Source organism: Ambystoma mexicanum, chromosome 6p, assembly GCF_040938575.1.
Source record: "Ambystoma mexicanum isolate Mex_15411 chromosome 6p, UKY_AmexF1_1, whole genome shotgun sequence".
NCBI lineage: Eukaryota > Metazoa > Chordata > Amphibia > Caudata > Ambystomatidae > Ambystoma > Ambystoma mexicanum.
The window spans coordinates 1,497,906,132-1,497,924,219 of NC_090935.1; the positions used below are offsets into that span (position 1 = coordinate 1,497,906,132).

At 48.1% G+C, this 18,088-nt stretch overlaps 1 protein-coding gene across 1 annotated transcript in view; it reads right to left on the reverse strand.

Annotated features, from left to right (window-relative positions):
- The window catches only part of CNOT6L (CCR4-NOT transcription complex subunit 6 like), a 601,922-nt gene that overhangs the window by 496,038 nt on the left and 87,796 nt on the right, over positions 1 to 18,088 (reverse strand). The window contains exon 2 of the mRNA XM_069626338.1: positions 17,401 to 17,522. Coding sequence (XP_069482439.1) covers positions 17,401 to 17,512 — 112 coding nt within the window. The 5' untranslated portion in view covers positions 17,513 to 17,522. The remainder of the gene's footprint in view (positions 1 to 17,400; positions 17,523 to 18,088) is intronic.

The following is an 18,088-nucleotide window of genomic DNA, read 5'->3' on the forward strand; positions in this document are numbered from 1 at the left end:
GGACAAGGGCTGCGTAAGAGCCAGTCGTCCAAATAAGGATACACATGGATACCCTGGAGACGAAGATAGGCCGCAATCACCATCACCAACATCATCTTCATGAAGACACGCAGCGCCGGGCTGAGGCCAAAAGGAAGCACCCGAAACTCGAAGTGCTCCTCTCCCAAAGAGAAGCGGAGGTATCTCCTGTGTGGATTCCAAATCAGGATATGCATGTACGCATCCTGAAGATCCACCACGCTGAGCCAATCGCCCATCTGCAAAGAGGAGCGTATCTGGCCGGGCGTGATCATCTTGAATTTCTCTTGGGGTAGGAAAAGATTGAACTGGGAAAGGTCTAGGATGGTGCGCAGGCCAGCCTGGTTGGATTTGGGCACCGTAAACAGCCGGGAGTAGAAGCCCTCCCCTCGCTGCCCAAGGGGAACAGGTTCCACAGCTCTGAGGTCCAGAAGTTTCTGAACCTCGGCCTTGAGGGAGGGTGAGCCCGACAGCTGAAAAGGAGGGTTGAGGGGTGGGGTAGGGGGTAAAGGTAAGCGGAAGCCCGCTCGAGCGACTGACAAGACCCATCTGTCTTCTGTGATGGTCTCCCACGCCTTCCAATGAGATGCAATGTGTCCTCCCACCGGGGTCTCGTGCAAGCACAGAAAACCCTCATTTGGCAGGTTCATCGGTGGCGGTGCCACCTGAACCTGATGAGGAGGCTGAGGAGCGTGAGGAAAAACCACGTACGCTGTTGTCTACAGCAGTAATTCCCCGCAGGAGTATCCACTCTGCGAGATTTGCGGTCGAGGAAGCCCCTAAAACCAGAGGAAGGTCGACTTTGCGACAACGGTCTCTGGGATTTGAAAGGAGCTTTACCAGAACAGACAATGATTTAGCCGTCTGAGTGCTATCCTTGGTTTTGGTGAGCTCTAAATCAGTAGAAGAATGAAAAAGCTCCTTTCCATCGAATGGAAGGTCCAACACCTTGTCTTGCACTTCCTTAGAAAATTTAGTGGCATGCAGCCACGCTTGCCGTGAGGTATCAACCCCAAGCATCAGGCCCCGAGCCTTAGGTATCTACGTGATGAGCAGCAGCCTCCAGGAGATCCTGGGCCAAGACCCTGGCATCGGAAAGGCCTCCTTTGAAGTCTTCCAGCTTCTCGACCGGGATGTGCTCCTCAAACTCCGACAGACCTTAACACATCCGCATGTTCGCTCCCGCCAATATCAATTCGGCGTTGGCCTGCCTGAGCTGCAAGGCCGAGTTGGCGAAGATTTTCCTCCCGAGGGAGTCGAGGAGCTTGTCCTCCTTCCCAGAACCCGAGTAGCCGTCGTGGAAGAGGATGCTGCAGGCCTGGACTGCAAAGTGGCCGCAGCCACCACTGTGGAGGAGGGAGACAGACAAGACGACAGGGCCACCTCTTCCGAAGAATGCAGCCTGTACCTCGCGTCAATCTTTTTATTGACAAAAAGTCCCGAGTGTGGCTTTTCCCAGACTCTACGGACCTCGGCCAGAACGTCCTTCTGCAGGAACAAGCAGGTGCGCTCCAAGGGAGACAGGGTAAACGCCCCAGAAAGCACGCCCTCCTGCGGAGGCACCGGAACATCTAAGAAACTCATGTCCAGTACCATGTCATGAAAGGCTCTGATAGAGCGGGGGAAGGTCCTTGTTGTCCTGATCACCTTGAGGGTCCTCTGACAGGTCAGGATCCTGCTGAGCCGTGTCAGGCACTGCCTTGTCCACTGGGGACAATGGAGGCAAAGGCGGGAGAGCAGGGGGGGGCACCACAGGCAAGGGAGGTGCCGGCGGAACCACCGGAGGAACAGGTGGAGCCGGAGGCGCCATTGGACATCTTTCCTTGAAAAGCCCTTTGAGGGAATATTTCATGGGGTCGGTGCGCATAAGCACTTGAAATTTACCGAAAAAGGGATCTCAGGAGATCGTTTCGGGACCTGAGGAGGCCTCTCATGAGGGACAAATCCAGGGACGTAACGGGGAAGGGTGCCACACCGGCCCCTCCACCGACATATCCACATAAATCAAAGGAGCCGCCCCCGCGGGCAACATTGTGCGGAAGAGGCATCCAGGCGTTCCAATCATAAACCGGCCGGTAAGGATGCGCACAAGGGACCTTAGGTTCACCCAAGTGACCGAGCCCTACACCAGAAGCCGATGGCGTAGTTGTAGGGGTAGCACCTAAAATGGCCGCCGTTGTCATGGCGGGAACGAGTGCCATTTTGTACTCCGACGGGAACTGCGGCACGCGAGGAAGTGAGGCAGGGGTCCCCGTCGATGGATCAGGGGTCTTAATCTTAGCCTTAACATAAGGAACCTCGGCCGAATGTTTTTGTGACATACCAACCACCAACTGAGCCTTCAAAGGAAGGCCCTCGGCACTGCCGGTAAAAGAAGAACTTTGCTTCTTTGCCTCCTCAACAGATCTGGTGTCACCACAAGAGCGGGAACGGTGAGCTTTCACCGACAAAGCCTTGACCGGCCTCTCAGAACTGTTGGTAGCTTTAGCCTCGGTACGAGGGACCTCGGACCCAGGCCCGGTAACAGCCTTTTCTGCGCGGGCCTCGAACATCTGTTCGGTAACTACAAGCTCAGCCGAGGCCTCGGGGCGCACCCCGGTTTTGTTTTTGAGGGAAGCCGACAGAACGGCCTCAGAGCACGCTCTGGTACCCCACGACTCAGTAGAACTGGGTCTACAAACAGCCCCTACAGGAGGGGCCTCGGAGTGTACTCCGGTGTTCACAGGCCCCTTACGGAGACCCTCTGTGAAAACTCCGGTAGAATTATTAGGCCCAACCGGCACCTCAGAGCAAACCCCGGTAACAGAGTGATCAACGCCCCTCCCGGACCGAGAGGAACCCAGGAAGGTATCCCCCGGTTGGGGTGCTCTGAAAATTAAAGAACTTACCAGGCGTTTTTTCTTCTCGTCGATGAATGCCTGAAAATGCGAAGGAGGAGTTTGTCGGAACACCTCATCCCACCGCTCCAACCGACATTGAAGTGCCTGGACCAAAAGGGAGTCACAGTAAAAACAGGAGTCCCAACGGTGTTCCGGACCCAAACACTATAAACAAAGAGGATGGAGATCCGCCCTCGAAGCGACGGTGACACGATGAACAATCTGGAAAGTCTAATTTGAAAGACAGACAGATTAGTAAACTAACGCCAGCGAGAGCCAGAGAGGAAAAAAGGGAAGAAAATTTTCCGAGGATGCAAGTGCGTCCAGCCCCGGTCAAGCGGAGAAAAAGGACTGATGGGCGATGCGCGGAGCCAAGGTGGGTGGGGTTACGGCCGCGTGCCGGGCCCCACGCTGGAAAGAGAGGAGGGACAAAATTTTGAAATTTGGATGCTTTTTACAAAGTGCTCCGGTCCCGTCCCACAGGACGGAGAGATGTCCCACAAGTATGGAGGAAAGGGTACCCGGACGTAGGAGTAATATTTGCATGTGCACCGAACCAGGACACCACTGCTTACCTCAGATCCCTGTACACTAAGATTAGCCATTGTATGGCTAGCACGGCGGTATGGGAGGGGGTTTTAATTGTATGCTGAATCTGCTCCTGGATATGTCAGACACGATATACACACCCGACCCAAGCGGCTAAAGCCCTAAACTCCCCGATACAAACCTTTGGCCCGACAGATGTATGGTGGTAGCGGCACACTCAGGTGAGAGGATACTTGCATTTCGCAGCCCTGCAAAATCTACACAGTAGGCTGGATTACATTTTCATGGGGGTGGATATAACGCAAGAGGTGACACAAATAGACTACAAAGCAATAGTTTTATCGGATCATGCACCCCTGCTAATCACATGGCAGGTCAGACCGCCAAGAGCGAGGTTCCCCATTTGAAGAATGAGAATACAAGACTTGAAAGATGCTGGGTTTAGGGAAAGCCTGAGGGAGGAAATTAAGGAGTATTTCGATATTAATATGGACAGTGTGGACTCAGCGGGGATAGTATGGGATGCTTTCAAGATGGTGGTCAGGGGAGAAAGCAATGGAAAGTCAAAGGGTTGCGAGACACTAACAAGAGACCTACAGAAAGCAGAAGAGAAGTTAGAGAGGATAATTGCGGGAAGAGGCCGGAAAGGAAGAGGGTCCCCGAGAGTAGAACCGCACTGCAAAAAGAATGCAAAACCATTGGTAGAGATTGAGCAATCAGAGCTAAGTAAGTATTTGGAAAGACAGCATGCAGAAGGAGATAAACCCGGCAGGCTACTGGCTTGGCTCTACAGAAGGGAAACCCCTAGGCAGCCCATCAGAGCGGTACAAGGGGAGGATGGGTGGATATTAGACACACAGAAGGGAGTGAACAAATTCTTTCAGGAGTATTAAAAAAAAAAGTTATATGCAGATCCCACGGAGGAAGTAGCTATACAAGGGGCCCTGGATGAAATCACTCTCCATAAGCTTGACGACGCGGATACGAAGAGCCTAGAAGCCCCGATAACAGTAGATGAACTGAACCTAGTGATGAGGCAACTGGCCACAATCAAAGCCCCAGGGTCAGAGGGGCTCCCAAGCGAATTTTATAAAAAAAACTTACAAAAACGAGCTATCGCCCCCACTCCCCCATGTTGGTAATGTTCAATGAGGCACTAGACAAAGGGAAACTACCAGAATCACTTCGGGAGGGGATTATTCCACTCCACAAACCTGATAAACCAGAAACGTTATGTGAGTCATACAGGCCCCTACAACTACTCAACCAGGACAGTAAGATCCGGACGGCGGTACTGGCAAATAGGCAAATAGATTAAAACCGATGATGCACAAACTGATACATGAGAACCAGACAGGAACATAACTGAAAACTTGGAGGTTCCATCATGTAATAGATTGCACCTGAGAGTACACAGGAGGTAGCAATAGTCTTGTTGGACGCAGTTAAAGCAACTGACTGTCAAGTGGCCCTGGCTGCAGGAAGTTCTGAAGGAGTACGGATTGCGACCCACATATTTGAGGTGGGTTAGTCTACTATACAGGTTCTTGAGAAGGGTGAGACCCTCGTCCCAGATGTCATCCAGCAGAGGCACGGCGAGGACTATCTTCCTCTTGGCCTCGCGCCGTTGGTAAAGGAAACCTTCCTTCTCTTCAGGGCAGAGCTGAAAGCGCTCAGATGCCCTGGCGATCATAGCGTGGAAGACCCAATCTCGTTGGCCGTGGCGGCCTGGGCTGGAGGCGATGGGAGCTCCGTCCCGTCATCGCTGCCGTCATCCATACCCGTCGTGGCTGTGTCCGTTCCTGCGTCATCCCCAGGTACGGGGGACGTGGGCAAAGGCTGAGCAGGCCGCGAGGGCTGAAAAGGCAGGGCTGGATGGGTCCGTCTTCTCTTGTTTGGGGGGACTTCCCAACGGGCCTGGCTCTGGCTCCTCCGTCGGTGGTAGGGGCAATCTCCCCTCGGCTGGATCCTTCGAGACTGACCAGGGCCTCTCCAGAAGCTTTGCCGGGTTCTCGGCTTTCCTCTTCCCTGAGCCAGAGCGTTAGCTCATGGCTGATGGTGCTGGAGAGGATGCGCCCTGCCTGGCAGCTGAGGAGCCCGACCGTTCGGCGCTCCCAGTGCCCGCGGTGCTTTGCCTTCTGTGGGGCCCCCCGTCGCCGGGGTGCCCTCACAGGACTTAGAAGACCGCTCAGACTTCTTCTCACCGGACGGGCTCTTTCCTTCCAGCCAGCTGGAGAGACGAAGATGTCGATCCTTGACGGTCCGTTCCGACATGTTCCCACAAAATGCAGTCCTACTCCACGTGCGTTTTGTCCTCATGAAGGCAGTAGAGGCACTTCGAATGTTCATCCTCTTTGAACACATTCTGCAGCTGGCATCCAGGGCAAACCCTGAACAGCTTTCCAGGCATCAAGCTTCCTTTCTCCTGGGCCATGTCCGGGGTAGGCCACAGAAACTTCTGGACTCCTCCAAGAAGTGTAACTCGACGAAAACTTCACCCTTGAGGGGCGTAGAAAAATCCAAAACGGGTCCGCGTTGATAGGATGTAGACACGGTGGAGCTTGAGGCTCTATTTGACCGAAAAATGGGAAAATTCTTTGAAAAAGCGCGAAAACGCAGCAAAAAGCTCGAGAGCTAAACACGAGGGCTCCCAACACTTGAGCATGGGGTAAAAATCTGAAGATGGCTGCCAGGGGAGGGGCTTAGGGAGAGGGCAGTCATTGGCTGGGGGCAGAGATCAGTGATTGGTTACTAAGAAGGACAGATCAGAAACTAAACTGATACTGATTTTTTCTTTACCGAGGATTCCCAGCCTGACAGGGAATATTTATGAGCATGTGAATCCATGCCAGACCCCATGCTGAGAATGTATGCCTTCTGGGGCTTGTGGATCTGCTTAGATCACATGCTATGCATAGATTAGCGAGTAGTACCTGGAGAAGGAGTTAGGTTGTGAGAAGGTACAGCACCAAATAGATGTTATAGCACGGCTTGTCCCACCTATGTATCAGCTTTAGAATACAGGTCAATGCAGTAATGCCAAGCTATCGAACCCCAAGTAGCTGCTATGCAAATAGCGTCTAGGGGGACATTTTCAACAAACACTGAAGTAGCTCCTGTACCTACCTCTGGAAGTGGATTCTTTATGTAATAGATAGGATCATGGCATTTTTTCATATATGTGATCACCTTTCCCTACCAGGCGCTATGGAAACAAAAAGCTGGTCTATTTTTCTTAAAGGTTTGGTTTGGTTTACATAGTACAAGACCGCCCTCCTTACATATAATGTATGGAGGCTTCTTTCAGTGGAGTTAGATGGATTTAGGAATAAAGTCGGTAGTTCAACAGATTAGATGACATGGAACTTGCATATGAATTTTGGTGAAAATGAATTTTTTGGATGTGTTACAAGGACCACCTTATCTTTATGGATCACAATGAAAGGGTCTTGTACAGGTAATACCTGTAGTTCACTGACTCATCACATCGGGGGTGATGGCTACCAGGAAGGCTGTTTTGTATGTTCGGTGTTTGAGGCTGGCCTTGTGCATAGGCTCAGAGGGCAGTCCCATGAGCTACGAGGTAACAACATTAAGGTCCCAGCCTGGTGAAAGGTTAGAAATGGGAGGGTATAGTCTCTTTACTCACTCCGTGAAAGCTTTGAAACAGGAACATTCCACCAAGACACCTTGTTATGTCAAGTTGTGGTCAAAGTTGCTAGGTCTACCTTGGAGTTAAATACTGGGCCAGAGTTTAGCAGATGAAGCATTTAGTGTAGAATGAACAATGTTAAACATTCAATTGGATTTCGGGATTGTGATCTGCAACATACCACAAACCTTTTCCACTTGTTGAAGTAACAGTGTTTGATATTGGGTTTCAGTTGCTCCTTTAGGATGTCCATATACCTTTGTTTGCATGCCCAAACTCTATGCTGTCAATTTCATAGACAAGTTGGATTGGTTTGCACATCGCCAGCTTTTGAGCAGGTGTGGAACCCATGCCCACATTGGAGCTATTAAGATTAGTGTGGCTTGTGCCTGGTGCATCCTACGCACTATCCTGCCGAGGGGTGGTTTGGGGAGGGGGGGGGGAGGTGGAACACACGTAAGCAAATTTACCTGACCAGCTCATCCACAGGGCATTCCTCTTGGACTCTGGTTGGGGAAACCTGGACGCAGCGTCTGGGCATTGTGCGCTTTGGCAAACAAGTCTAAAGGAGGATAACCACACCGGGGGAAGATTCTGTCTAGAATATCTGTTGATTTGCCACTAGTGATTCTCGGGTAGAGGATTTCTGCTCACAGTGTCTGCTAGAGAATTGTGTTCCCCTGAGAGAGATTACGAACATGTACCACTTGAGTGCCCACTACAAAATTTTCTGCGAGAGCCTGGACAGACTTGGAGAGTGTGCCTTGCTGTTTGTTTAGGTAGATGCTGCTGAAATGCCTGTAGACTCTTGACTGCCGTAAATTCTAGGAGGTTGATGTGGTTTTGGGCTGTGGTGTGTCTTCACAGGCCATTAGCTGTGTGGTGAAGGTAATGCGCTCCCCATCCGGAGAGTGAGGCATCTGTAGTTCGTATTGCCTGAACTGGTGGATTGTTGAAGGTTTTTCCATAGACCACCAGCAAACAGCCTGTACTAGGGTTAGCGAAACAACTACTGGATCGTCTCACTGACTACTTGTCTGAGACTATTTTTTTGCTAGCAACTCCTACACAGGGCACAAGCACAGCCACGCATGTGGAACCAAGTAAAAGGATGAGGCGATCATCCCAAGCAGACGCATTGCCTTGCATATGGTTATCTATTGACCGGCTACATAGATACTTGCAACAGCAGGTTTTGTACGCTCTCGTTTGAGGGGAAGACTAGCTCCTCTAGTCTTTAGCATTGCTCCCAGGAATTGTTTTATTTGACTGGGTACGAGACTGAATTTCGTCTCGTTGAGGGAGAATCCCAATTGGTACAGAAGGTAGATGGTTCTTTGGGTTTTGCATTTGCAAATTTGGGGAGAATCCCCAGTTCTTAGCCAGTCTAGATAAGGGTAGACTGGGATTGACTCTCGGCATAGGTGCGCCGCTACCACTGCTTGGAGCCAAGGCTATGCCGAAGGGGAGCACCATGAACCGCTAGTGTTTTCCCGCTATTTGGAAGCGCAGATATTTTCTGTGCGCTGGGAACATTGAAATATGAAGGTATGCATCTTTCATGTCCAATGTTGCTATGTAATCCCCGTTTGACCCTTTAGTGCCAGGGGTCCCTCCCCCCAGTGCCAAGGCCTTTTTTGGTGATTTCAGTATGTCGCCATTCAATGCCTTGTAACTTTGTTACATGAGATCTCGGCCAAATTTGGCCCCTTTTTTTTCCCCCAAATGTAGGCGGTCGTAACGCCACCCAGGAATCCTAGGTTGCTGTAGGGGGGTGAGAGAAAATAACCAAACAGGGGGGAAACTGTTTTATCACAAAATGCCAATAAAATGATGTACAAAGCCGCCTGTGGCTTTTTTCCTTGTAAGAGCTACGAACAAATGGTTTGCTGTGCTGAATTCCCCAATTTCCTGTCTTTCAAGAACAGGTTGAGTGGAAACGAAAAAAAAATTATTTTGATGTGGTCAACTGTTTTGTGAGAGGTAGACAATTTTGAACATTTTTGCCAATTGGACATGCATGGACGGAATGGAAGAAAAGGGTAGGAAAGCCGAATTGGAGGACAGAAAGACATACATTTCTGAAAAGTAGACAAAATTCCACATTTAGGAAGGGGTGATTTGCGCAGGTCGGGCAACAACTAGGTTGGGGAAAAAGTGGGAAAATGACCCAAAAAAATAAACAAAAGTGGTTGACATGGTTGGCTTGGTACGACAATGGCTTCTATGAATTTTGAGAAAAATAATGCTCCGCTACATTCCCGACTCTTGCAGTTAGGAAAGCATGCATTTTTTTGTAGTGTTTCACAAGCAATACCACAAGCCAAACACTGACCCATGGTACACAGGAGTTTTATGCTTACGGCCTGAACAGACGTACTTAGCATGTGTAAATCAGGAAAACCAATGTGGTGAGGAACGGCAAGCATACATTTTTTGAAAGAGCACAGGCAGACCTTTTCAGGTATAGGTGACTTGTGCAGGTTACGAAAGTGTATGGTGCCTAAAGCAGCGACTAAATGTAGGGCACATTTGGGAAATTAAAGGGTTGTGTGACAAAGGGCATAAGTAAATGGGTCGAAACGTTATGAAAACCACACAAACAAATGTCATACCTTCCCACGTTCCCACAGGTGTTCAGATGAAAACGGTACCTCACATGTGTGGGTGCACCTACCTGGGCGCCAAGGGGAAAGATAAAAACACCCCCAACCCAAAGTCTTTTCAGACAGCTGAATTTCACGATTTTTCCAGATGGGCACACCATACAGATATGGGCCTCGGGTGTCCAAGCCACCAAAAGAAAACAGGGAACCCCATGCATTTCTGAAAAAGAGGACACCAGTGAGAATCCACAGAGGCCCAGAATTTATTACCCATAAACCCTGGAAAAGACCGAAATGTGGCCAAAAAAACCCAATTTCCGCACATTTCACTCTGCTCACCCACCGAAAGACGCCGCCAACACCACATGGCCTACCGTCCCGCGTTCCCACAGTTGTCCCGATGAAAATGGTACCTTATGTGTGGGTACACCTACCTGGGCGCCAAGGGGAAAGCCTAAGACATGGGTAACCCCAAGTCTTCGGCACAGCATCATTTCAGGAATTCTGTTCATGCGCACATCCTACAGATTTGGGCCTAGGGTGTCCAAGCCACCAAGGAAAACTCGCAACACCACGCATTTCTGAAAGGGGACACCCGTGGGAATGCACAGGTCTGACTTGCGCGAAGCGGGCCAGAATTTATTACCCACAATCCCAGACAAAGTGTGATATTTGGTAAAAAAGAAAATGAAAAAAATGTTCACTTTGTCAGGGGGTTCTGGGTAATAAATTCTGGCCCGCTTCGCGCAAGTCAGACCTCTGTGTATACCCACGGGTGTCCCCTTTTCAGAAATGCATGGGGTTCCCCGTTTTTCTTGGTGGCTTAGACACCCTAGGCCCATATCGTATTGTGTGCCCGTCTGAAAAAATCGTGAAATTCAGCTGTCGGAAAGACTTGGGGTTAGGCGTGCTTTAGGCTTTCCCCTTGGCGCCAAGGTAGGTGCACCCACGCATGTGAGGTACCGTTTTCATCGGAACACCTGAGGGAATGCAGGACGTTAGGCCATGTGTTGTTGGCGGCGTGTTTCGGTGGGTGAGCCGAGTGAAATGTGCAGAAATTGTTTTTTTTTCGCCACGTTTTTGACTTTGCCAGAGATTCTGGTTAATAAATTCTGGGCCAATTTGCGCAAGTCAGACCTCTGCGGATTCCCACGGATGTCGTCTTTTCGGAAATGCATGGGTTCCCCGTTTTCCTTGGTGGCTTGGATAGCCCTATGCCCAAATCTGTAGGTTGTCTCCCCAAACCCTTAGGTGTTACAAGTGGTGTAGCCTTTTCCTTTTGCGCCGCGGTAGGTGCACCCACACATGTGAGGTATCGTTTTCATCGGGACACCTGTGGGAATGCGGGAAGGTATGACATCTGTTGGTGGCGGCGTGTTTGTACGGGTGAGCAGAGTGAAATATCTGAAAATTGTGTTTTTTACCCCCACATTTGGACTTTTCTGGGGGTTCTGGGTAATAGATTGTGGGCCAATTTTGCGCAAGTCAGACCTCTGCATTCACACGGGTGTCCCCTTTTGGGAAATGCTTGGGGTTCCCAGTTTTCCTTGCTGGCTTCGACACCCTAAGCCCAAATCTGTAGGTTGCCCACATGAACAAAATGTGCTGTGCCCCCCCCCCGCCCGCCCGCATTCAAAGACATCCCTGGGGTCTAGTGGGCATTGCTGGGCGTGGATAGCTCCGCGTCCAGCAATGCTTTCACAAAAGGAATCGTTGGAAAGGGGAGAATCTCCCCTTTCCAACGACACCTCCCTCGATCTCCGGCTTGAAATACAGCCGGAGATCGAGGGGGGAGAAAGGTGGAGACTCACCTTTCATTTTCACCGCAGCAGCCCGAAATGGCTGCTGCAGTGAAAATTACCTTCACGTCGGCGTGCTTTGAAACTGAAGGTAATCCAGCCCCTTGGCAGTGAGGGGGGACCTCCCCCTCATATAGCCCGGGGGTTGGATTACTGTTTTGAGCGATGCCTGCTTTGCAGGGATCGCTCAAAACAGAGTGCCAAAAAGGACCAGCTATCTCGTCCTTGGCACCATGGTGGGAATTCCAAGGACGAGATACCTCGTCCTTGGCACTTAAGAGGTTAAAGAGGAATTACTTAAGTGTTACCATGCAGAATTTCTGAGGCTTGACTTAAGTATTTGCTGGGTGCAGGTCTAGTACCGTGCGCATTGTTAAGTCTTCCTTTGGCACAAGGAAGTACGTTGAATAAATACCTTTGTTTACTTAGTTTGCTGGGATGATTTCTAGGTCGTCTTTTCCAGCAGGGTTTCCACCATCTCCAGTAATATGCGCCTTTCCTCTGGTCTCATTTTTCTGTGGTTTGGTAGGTGGTCGGATGGTTTTTGAAGAAGCTCTACACAGTATCCGCCCGCCACAGTGGATAACACCTACTTGTCCAAGGTGATTTCCCCCCCCCCCCTCCCCTCCCCATGCCTGTGAGAATTGCGATATGCGACCTACTGGAGTGTCATGGGAGGGAAGCTGAAGCAGGGTGTCATTGCTTGGGTGGAGTGGAGCATCTGGCGGAGAAGGCTCTACCTCTGTTCCAAGATCTTTTTTTAGCTTCTTTGAATATTGGAGGACTGTCCCTGTGAGGTACCCCACAATGGTGATGAGCTGCCTTGACAGTAACTAGGAGCGTTGTGGGCCCTGCCCACAGAGCCTTCTTGTGTTAAAAGACCCCCTGTGAACAAAAGGTTTGTTGGATAGTTGACCAAGAGATTTCAGGGTGTCATTCCTCTTTGGTGCTTTTTAGAGCATCTTCAACTGCCTTACCGAACAGGGCATTAGGTTCAATGGGCATGTGGAGCAACGTGGCCTGCGTCTAGTTTTAACCCTGACTGCCTTAGCCAGGCATGGCGCTTGATCAATGAGCCCTCGGCTATGATGCTGCATGCGCTGTCAGTGGCATCTAGGTTGTTTTTTAAAATGCAGTTAGCCACCTGCTTGCCTTCTGACAGTTTTTAGAAGTTGTGACTTTAGGGGCTCTGGGACTGCTTCAATCTGTTTTTCAGTTTGTCCCACTTGTGGCAACCATAGCTAGCCAGAAGGGTGGTATTGTTGGCTATTCTAGTTTGGTAGGTAGCAGAGGAAGCCACCTTTCTTCCAAAAAGGTATATATCTTTTTGCTTTATCAGGTGGGGCAGAGGCCAGAGGTGCGCCCGCCCCTTTCATTGTGGTGACAAACAAGGAATCAGGTTTCAATTGACCCCTGATGTACAGAGGGTCGGTAGGGACTGGCCTGCATACCTTCTTGATGCAGGGGTTGGCCGCTTTAAGAAGAGAAGGCTGGATACGGCTTTGGATAGATTGCAGAAGGGGAATACATTATGTGGCAGATTACTTGTCTCCAAGAATGTCATCCACAAAATTCTTGTCATCCTGAGCCTCCTGGTTGTCCATTTTAAATTGTTGCCCAGCCCTGAGAAGTAGCTTGTTATACTGGAGCTTGTCAACAGGCGAGTCAGCTACTGGCTGATCACTGGTCTGGTGACTGGATGACAGAGGTCATCATAGTATTTGTCTTGGTCATATTGGTCTCCTTGATCTCCCAGAGATACAAGATCCCGAAAACCTGAGGGCTCTAGAAAGTAAAGATCCTGAGAGGGGGTCAAGTTACTGTGAAGTGGCCTGGGTGGAAGTTAGCAGATGGCTCATCCCTGGCCACTCCTTTCTGTGTAGGGCCCTGAAGGTTCTCGAGTTCCTCAGGGTGCCTGTCCATTAAATCCACAAAGCAGGACATTCTCCTCAGAAACCTATCTAAACTCTGTGGTGCACTCACCTGATTTGGGAAATATGGAGGAGGAAGCGGTGTGTTGCAAATGTGTAGGTTCCTTGTTCTGCATGGATCCTTAAAGAGTGTCTCCAGCGAGAGAAAGGTTGCCATCTTGGGAGGTAGAGGGCTGGGATGGTAGGAGCATCGAAGATTTTGCCGTTTGACCTTTTAAAGGTGTGACCGGGATGTGCTTTTTGACGAGTTCTCATTTTGGACATGGAGGCAGGGGGGCACTTAAGTGTCTTTGGCGCATGAAAGGAGGGTTTTTTCTTTTTTTAATCATTTTTTTTTCTTTTATTTTTTCTTTTTAGGGATGGTGTCTGAAACTGCTTTCAGCACCTGTTTTGGAGGCCTATTGTGTGGCGATTGAGAGCTCGATGACCCAGAGGAGAGGGATGACTTAGAGGACCTCTTTCGATGCTTTGTGGCTCTCAGTGGTTGGCCAAAGGGTGGGTTTAGTGTGGTGTGATGTGGGTGTGCCTGAGCTGCCGGGTGATGTCTCCATCACAGGGCCGCTGGCCTGCTTGTTGGAATCGGGTGCTCGCACATGGGATTCCATTGAACCACAATCCCCTTTGGCGTCACCAAGGACATCAATGCTGCCCTCACTGGATTCTCCTGCCACGTCTATGGAGGGTTCAACCTACATGGCGTGGGCGGTCCAGCATTCGGTTTGACTGACCTTAAGGGTATTTGGATGGAAATGTCTGCAGGGCTTGCAGTTTCTCCGGGTGATCCCTTGGCAGACATTGACTGCACATGTTGTACGTGTCTTTCCAAGGGTATTTCCTGCTGCATGAAGGGCAAAATTTAAAAGGAGTGTTTTCCATGGCTAATGGAAAGGTCAGCGCAGCGATAAAAAGGCAAGATAAGGGGTCAGAAGAGGCATTCTCTAAATGGTTCTGAAGTGTATGCAATCCCCGCCACTCTTAATACTGGCAAGGGTCGAGGCCTGTGTAGGCCGCAGTCTTCGTTCAGTGTGTCAACGAAGGAGGCATCTATCGAAGGCCACAGAAGCAGTTGTTAGTGCGCCGGGCAACTGTTGAAAGAATAGGTAGAAAGTTTACAATTAACCTTGGTCTAATCAGAGGCATGGCCACAAGAACTCAGAAAAAACTCGGACCACAATGGTGGAAAAAACAATCTGAGGGACCTCGATGCGTGAAGGACCATGGGTACAGAAGGCTTCACACTAGTGTTAGTATTACTAACACGCCCAGTCAACGTCCCTTTGAGTTTCTAACAAATCATGTAATACTCTGACTACCACTAGATGTCAGCCTATGCATAGCATGTGATCGAAGCAGAGCCACATGGTTCAGAAACAAACATATGCGTTTTTATCCATCTCTATACATGTTACTGTATGCATCTCTATGTATATAATCTACATATCCATCTCTATCAATACACCTTTTTATACATATGCATGTCTCGAAAGCTCTCAATCCATCGCTCCCCGCAAAATGTAACTTGTGGCACGAAAGAAGAGTGGATGAGTAGGACAGGAGGAGATTGCGGAAGAAAGGAAGGAGGTAGTAAGATCAAGGAGGAAAAAAATGGGATCGAATGAGGGAGAGACTGAAACAGCGCAGCTGGATTGCCCCCTCCCAACCCCATACCCCTGCCCCCCCCTTCGCCAGCACATGGGCTAGGGAGCCAGAGTTACATTGAACATATCACCATCATAAAACTGAACAAGCCGAACATCGAATAAACAGCACAGTTTATTTTGTTTAAAAGTAAAAAACTATTGCTCTCTTCTAGACTGATTTCTTGCGGCCATCTGCGGCACTAAGAGCAGATGTGCTTTAAAGAATAGCAGGTCTAAAATACCCCAATCATGTGGAGACTGGCCATGTCTTGAATGATATGTTGCAACATACATTACCTTTTACTAGGCAAGTAGGAACTTAGAATACCTTTTCCCAAGGCTTGGAAATTGGCAAAATCTGCCCAAACAGTGAAATCTAGAAATTCCGTGCTCACCCAAGTAACTTTAAAATTTATCATGCAGCAACCAATGTTACGGACGCATTGCAACATTTACTGTAAGTGTCTACAAGAAAGCAGAGCCCTTTGTCAATTGTTAAATACCATTTTGTTTCTTGCCAGTCATACTGGTCCACAAATGCCATGCAATTCGGCACAATGTTCCCAAAAAGTATTCGAGGGAGAATGCCAACTAAAAGATCAACTTTAAACCCTCTTTTTATTTGACAGGATCAATGAACCCTAAAATGCACACTTCGTTGCTTTTTTTTTTTTTGTTGTTTAACAATTCCCTGGGGACCAGCACCCAATCAAGTATTCTATAGGCACTTTGCTACCGTTTAAAAATAAACCTGAAGCAGATAGGTCCTGCAATGAAGGTGGCAACACTAAAAACAGGTCCATGCAAATCCTTTGCAGTTAAATCCTTTATTTTTTTATTCAAATCGGAGATAATCTTTTAGGTAGCTTTCAAGTGCTCTGTAAAAATTATGCATTTATGAATGTTACTGGCCAAATAGAATTTCTTCAATCATACTTATGCATCCACTGACTATGTGCGAGAAAATACTTGGTGCTATTAAAACTGAGTGTTATTTTGGGTGGGGAATTGGTGGTGGGAGTAAGGAGTTGGGCAGTGATCAACTTATTTAGAAATCGTGCAAACCACATACCGGACTTTTATGCCCCCCCCCCCAACAAATTTACCAGACAACTTGCAATAAGCATGTACCTACACACAGTACTATGTGTCGTACCAGTAACTTTTAATCCATACAAATAGGAAAATACAGGTAGATGTACACAACAGTTGTAGGCTTGAATGAAAAGTTACAACTCCATATGACCAAGACCAGTAGTCGTCAAACAATGGGCCCTCTCCCCCCTTGGGTGGGCCAGAGGATATCAAGGAGAGGTGGTATAAGAGGTTCTGGCATTTGGTTGGGGTGGCATGACTGGTAATACAAGTTTAGAGAAAAGAAAACGCAGTAATCTCAAACGGTATACATGTATGAATATCTAAACCTATACAGATGGAAAACCTAATCAAGCGATGTTAATCAGTAAAACCTAGGTCAACCTCAAAGTACAAAGGAAAAAGCTATTCTTTAGTGATCAGTAATGACACTGAATTGTCACTAGCTTTGCACTGTGCCACACCTGTATTGCAATCTGTAATGAAGGGCCTACACATTTGCTTCACCCAACTAGAATTGTTTCTATGCCACCCCAGAGCACTCGCAAGCATAGTTAACATGTTATTTGGAGGGATCTAATTTAAAACAATCAAATAACTGCACAAGTCTGGTGCAGGAACTAAGGTTTGGTAGCAAAGTCCTGTCCCTGCACTTTACGTACACGTTCCATAGAGCTGGGGGATGTTTCAGCACATAGTTTGATGCCCTTCACTAAAGTCAATGAGCAGATAGTTCCAGATCTACACAGAACAAGCAGACATCAGATTCAAGCTTTAAGGTATCCGCCTAGTGCATCGTGTCATAGGCACTTCTAAAGACGAGACACTGTACAAAATGGACCATCCAGGCCCATAATTAAATTATCACTAAACTTTAAAGGTTTAAACAAAATGGCTTTAACTAGGGTTCTGCAGTTCAGGATCTAGGCCTTAGTCAGATACAACAAAACCTAGACACAAAAGACATAAATAAAAAGTTCTTGATTAAGTTGTAAAGGTCCTTGTCAGACTTACACTTAGGATTAAAATAACAGAACCATTATGCCTCTTAACGAAGTGCTCATTTTCTACACATTTCTGCATGATTTCACAAACAAAAAGTGCACCTCCAGCGACACTGAAGAGAAATTAAACAATGACATCCACGCTTATCAAAGTCAGACAACTATTCAGAGAAAAGTTACATTTCAACTCACTTTAAAACAAAAACATTAAAAAAAAAAAACCTCACCCGAGATTTCCAATTCTGCCCAGTGAGACTTCTTTCCATCTGCCACCTCCTCTGCGGACATGATGGTATAAATTCTGCGAGGATCTGGAGGATCATATTTTTCTTTTGGCATCCCTGTTAGTCTGGAAGGAAAATGGTTAATCATGAGCAAAAGTAACAATGCCTCATTAAGGGCTACATACAGATTTTCATGCGATTCAGCAATCTTTTGAAATAAAATTAAGAAGAATGTTGTAAGTAGAATGAGCTACGCAAGCTTACTATAGGAAAGAAATTCTGTAGCAGCGCATGCATGGTTTAAAAAAGGCATTCAAGTAGGCATTGAAAATAGGCTCTGCTACTAAAAGTTTTGTTGGCAACGATGACTGAAAGACTGATACAAATCAAAATACCAACAACAGCCAGTCCTGTCTGAACTGGTCTGAGGGTTGAGCATATGAACATAAAATGAACAATACTGGTCAGTTAATCTTTCAGTTTGCTCCTAGGTGGAGCTTTAACATCACCATTGGTTTGATGGCACCAGAGGGAGAGGGGTGCAGTAGATACATGCAAGGCATACATCACTTTTCAAAAATTATCAGAGTTTACCAATTAAAATTTAAAATGTTTTTTTATTAGCAAACAGACTTGATTAGCAATTCTATGTCAAGACCGCAGGCTCCCATTATGCTTCTCTTTCTTTATT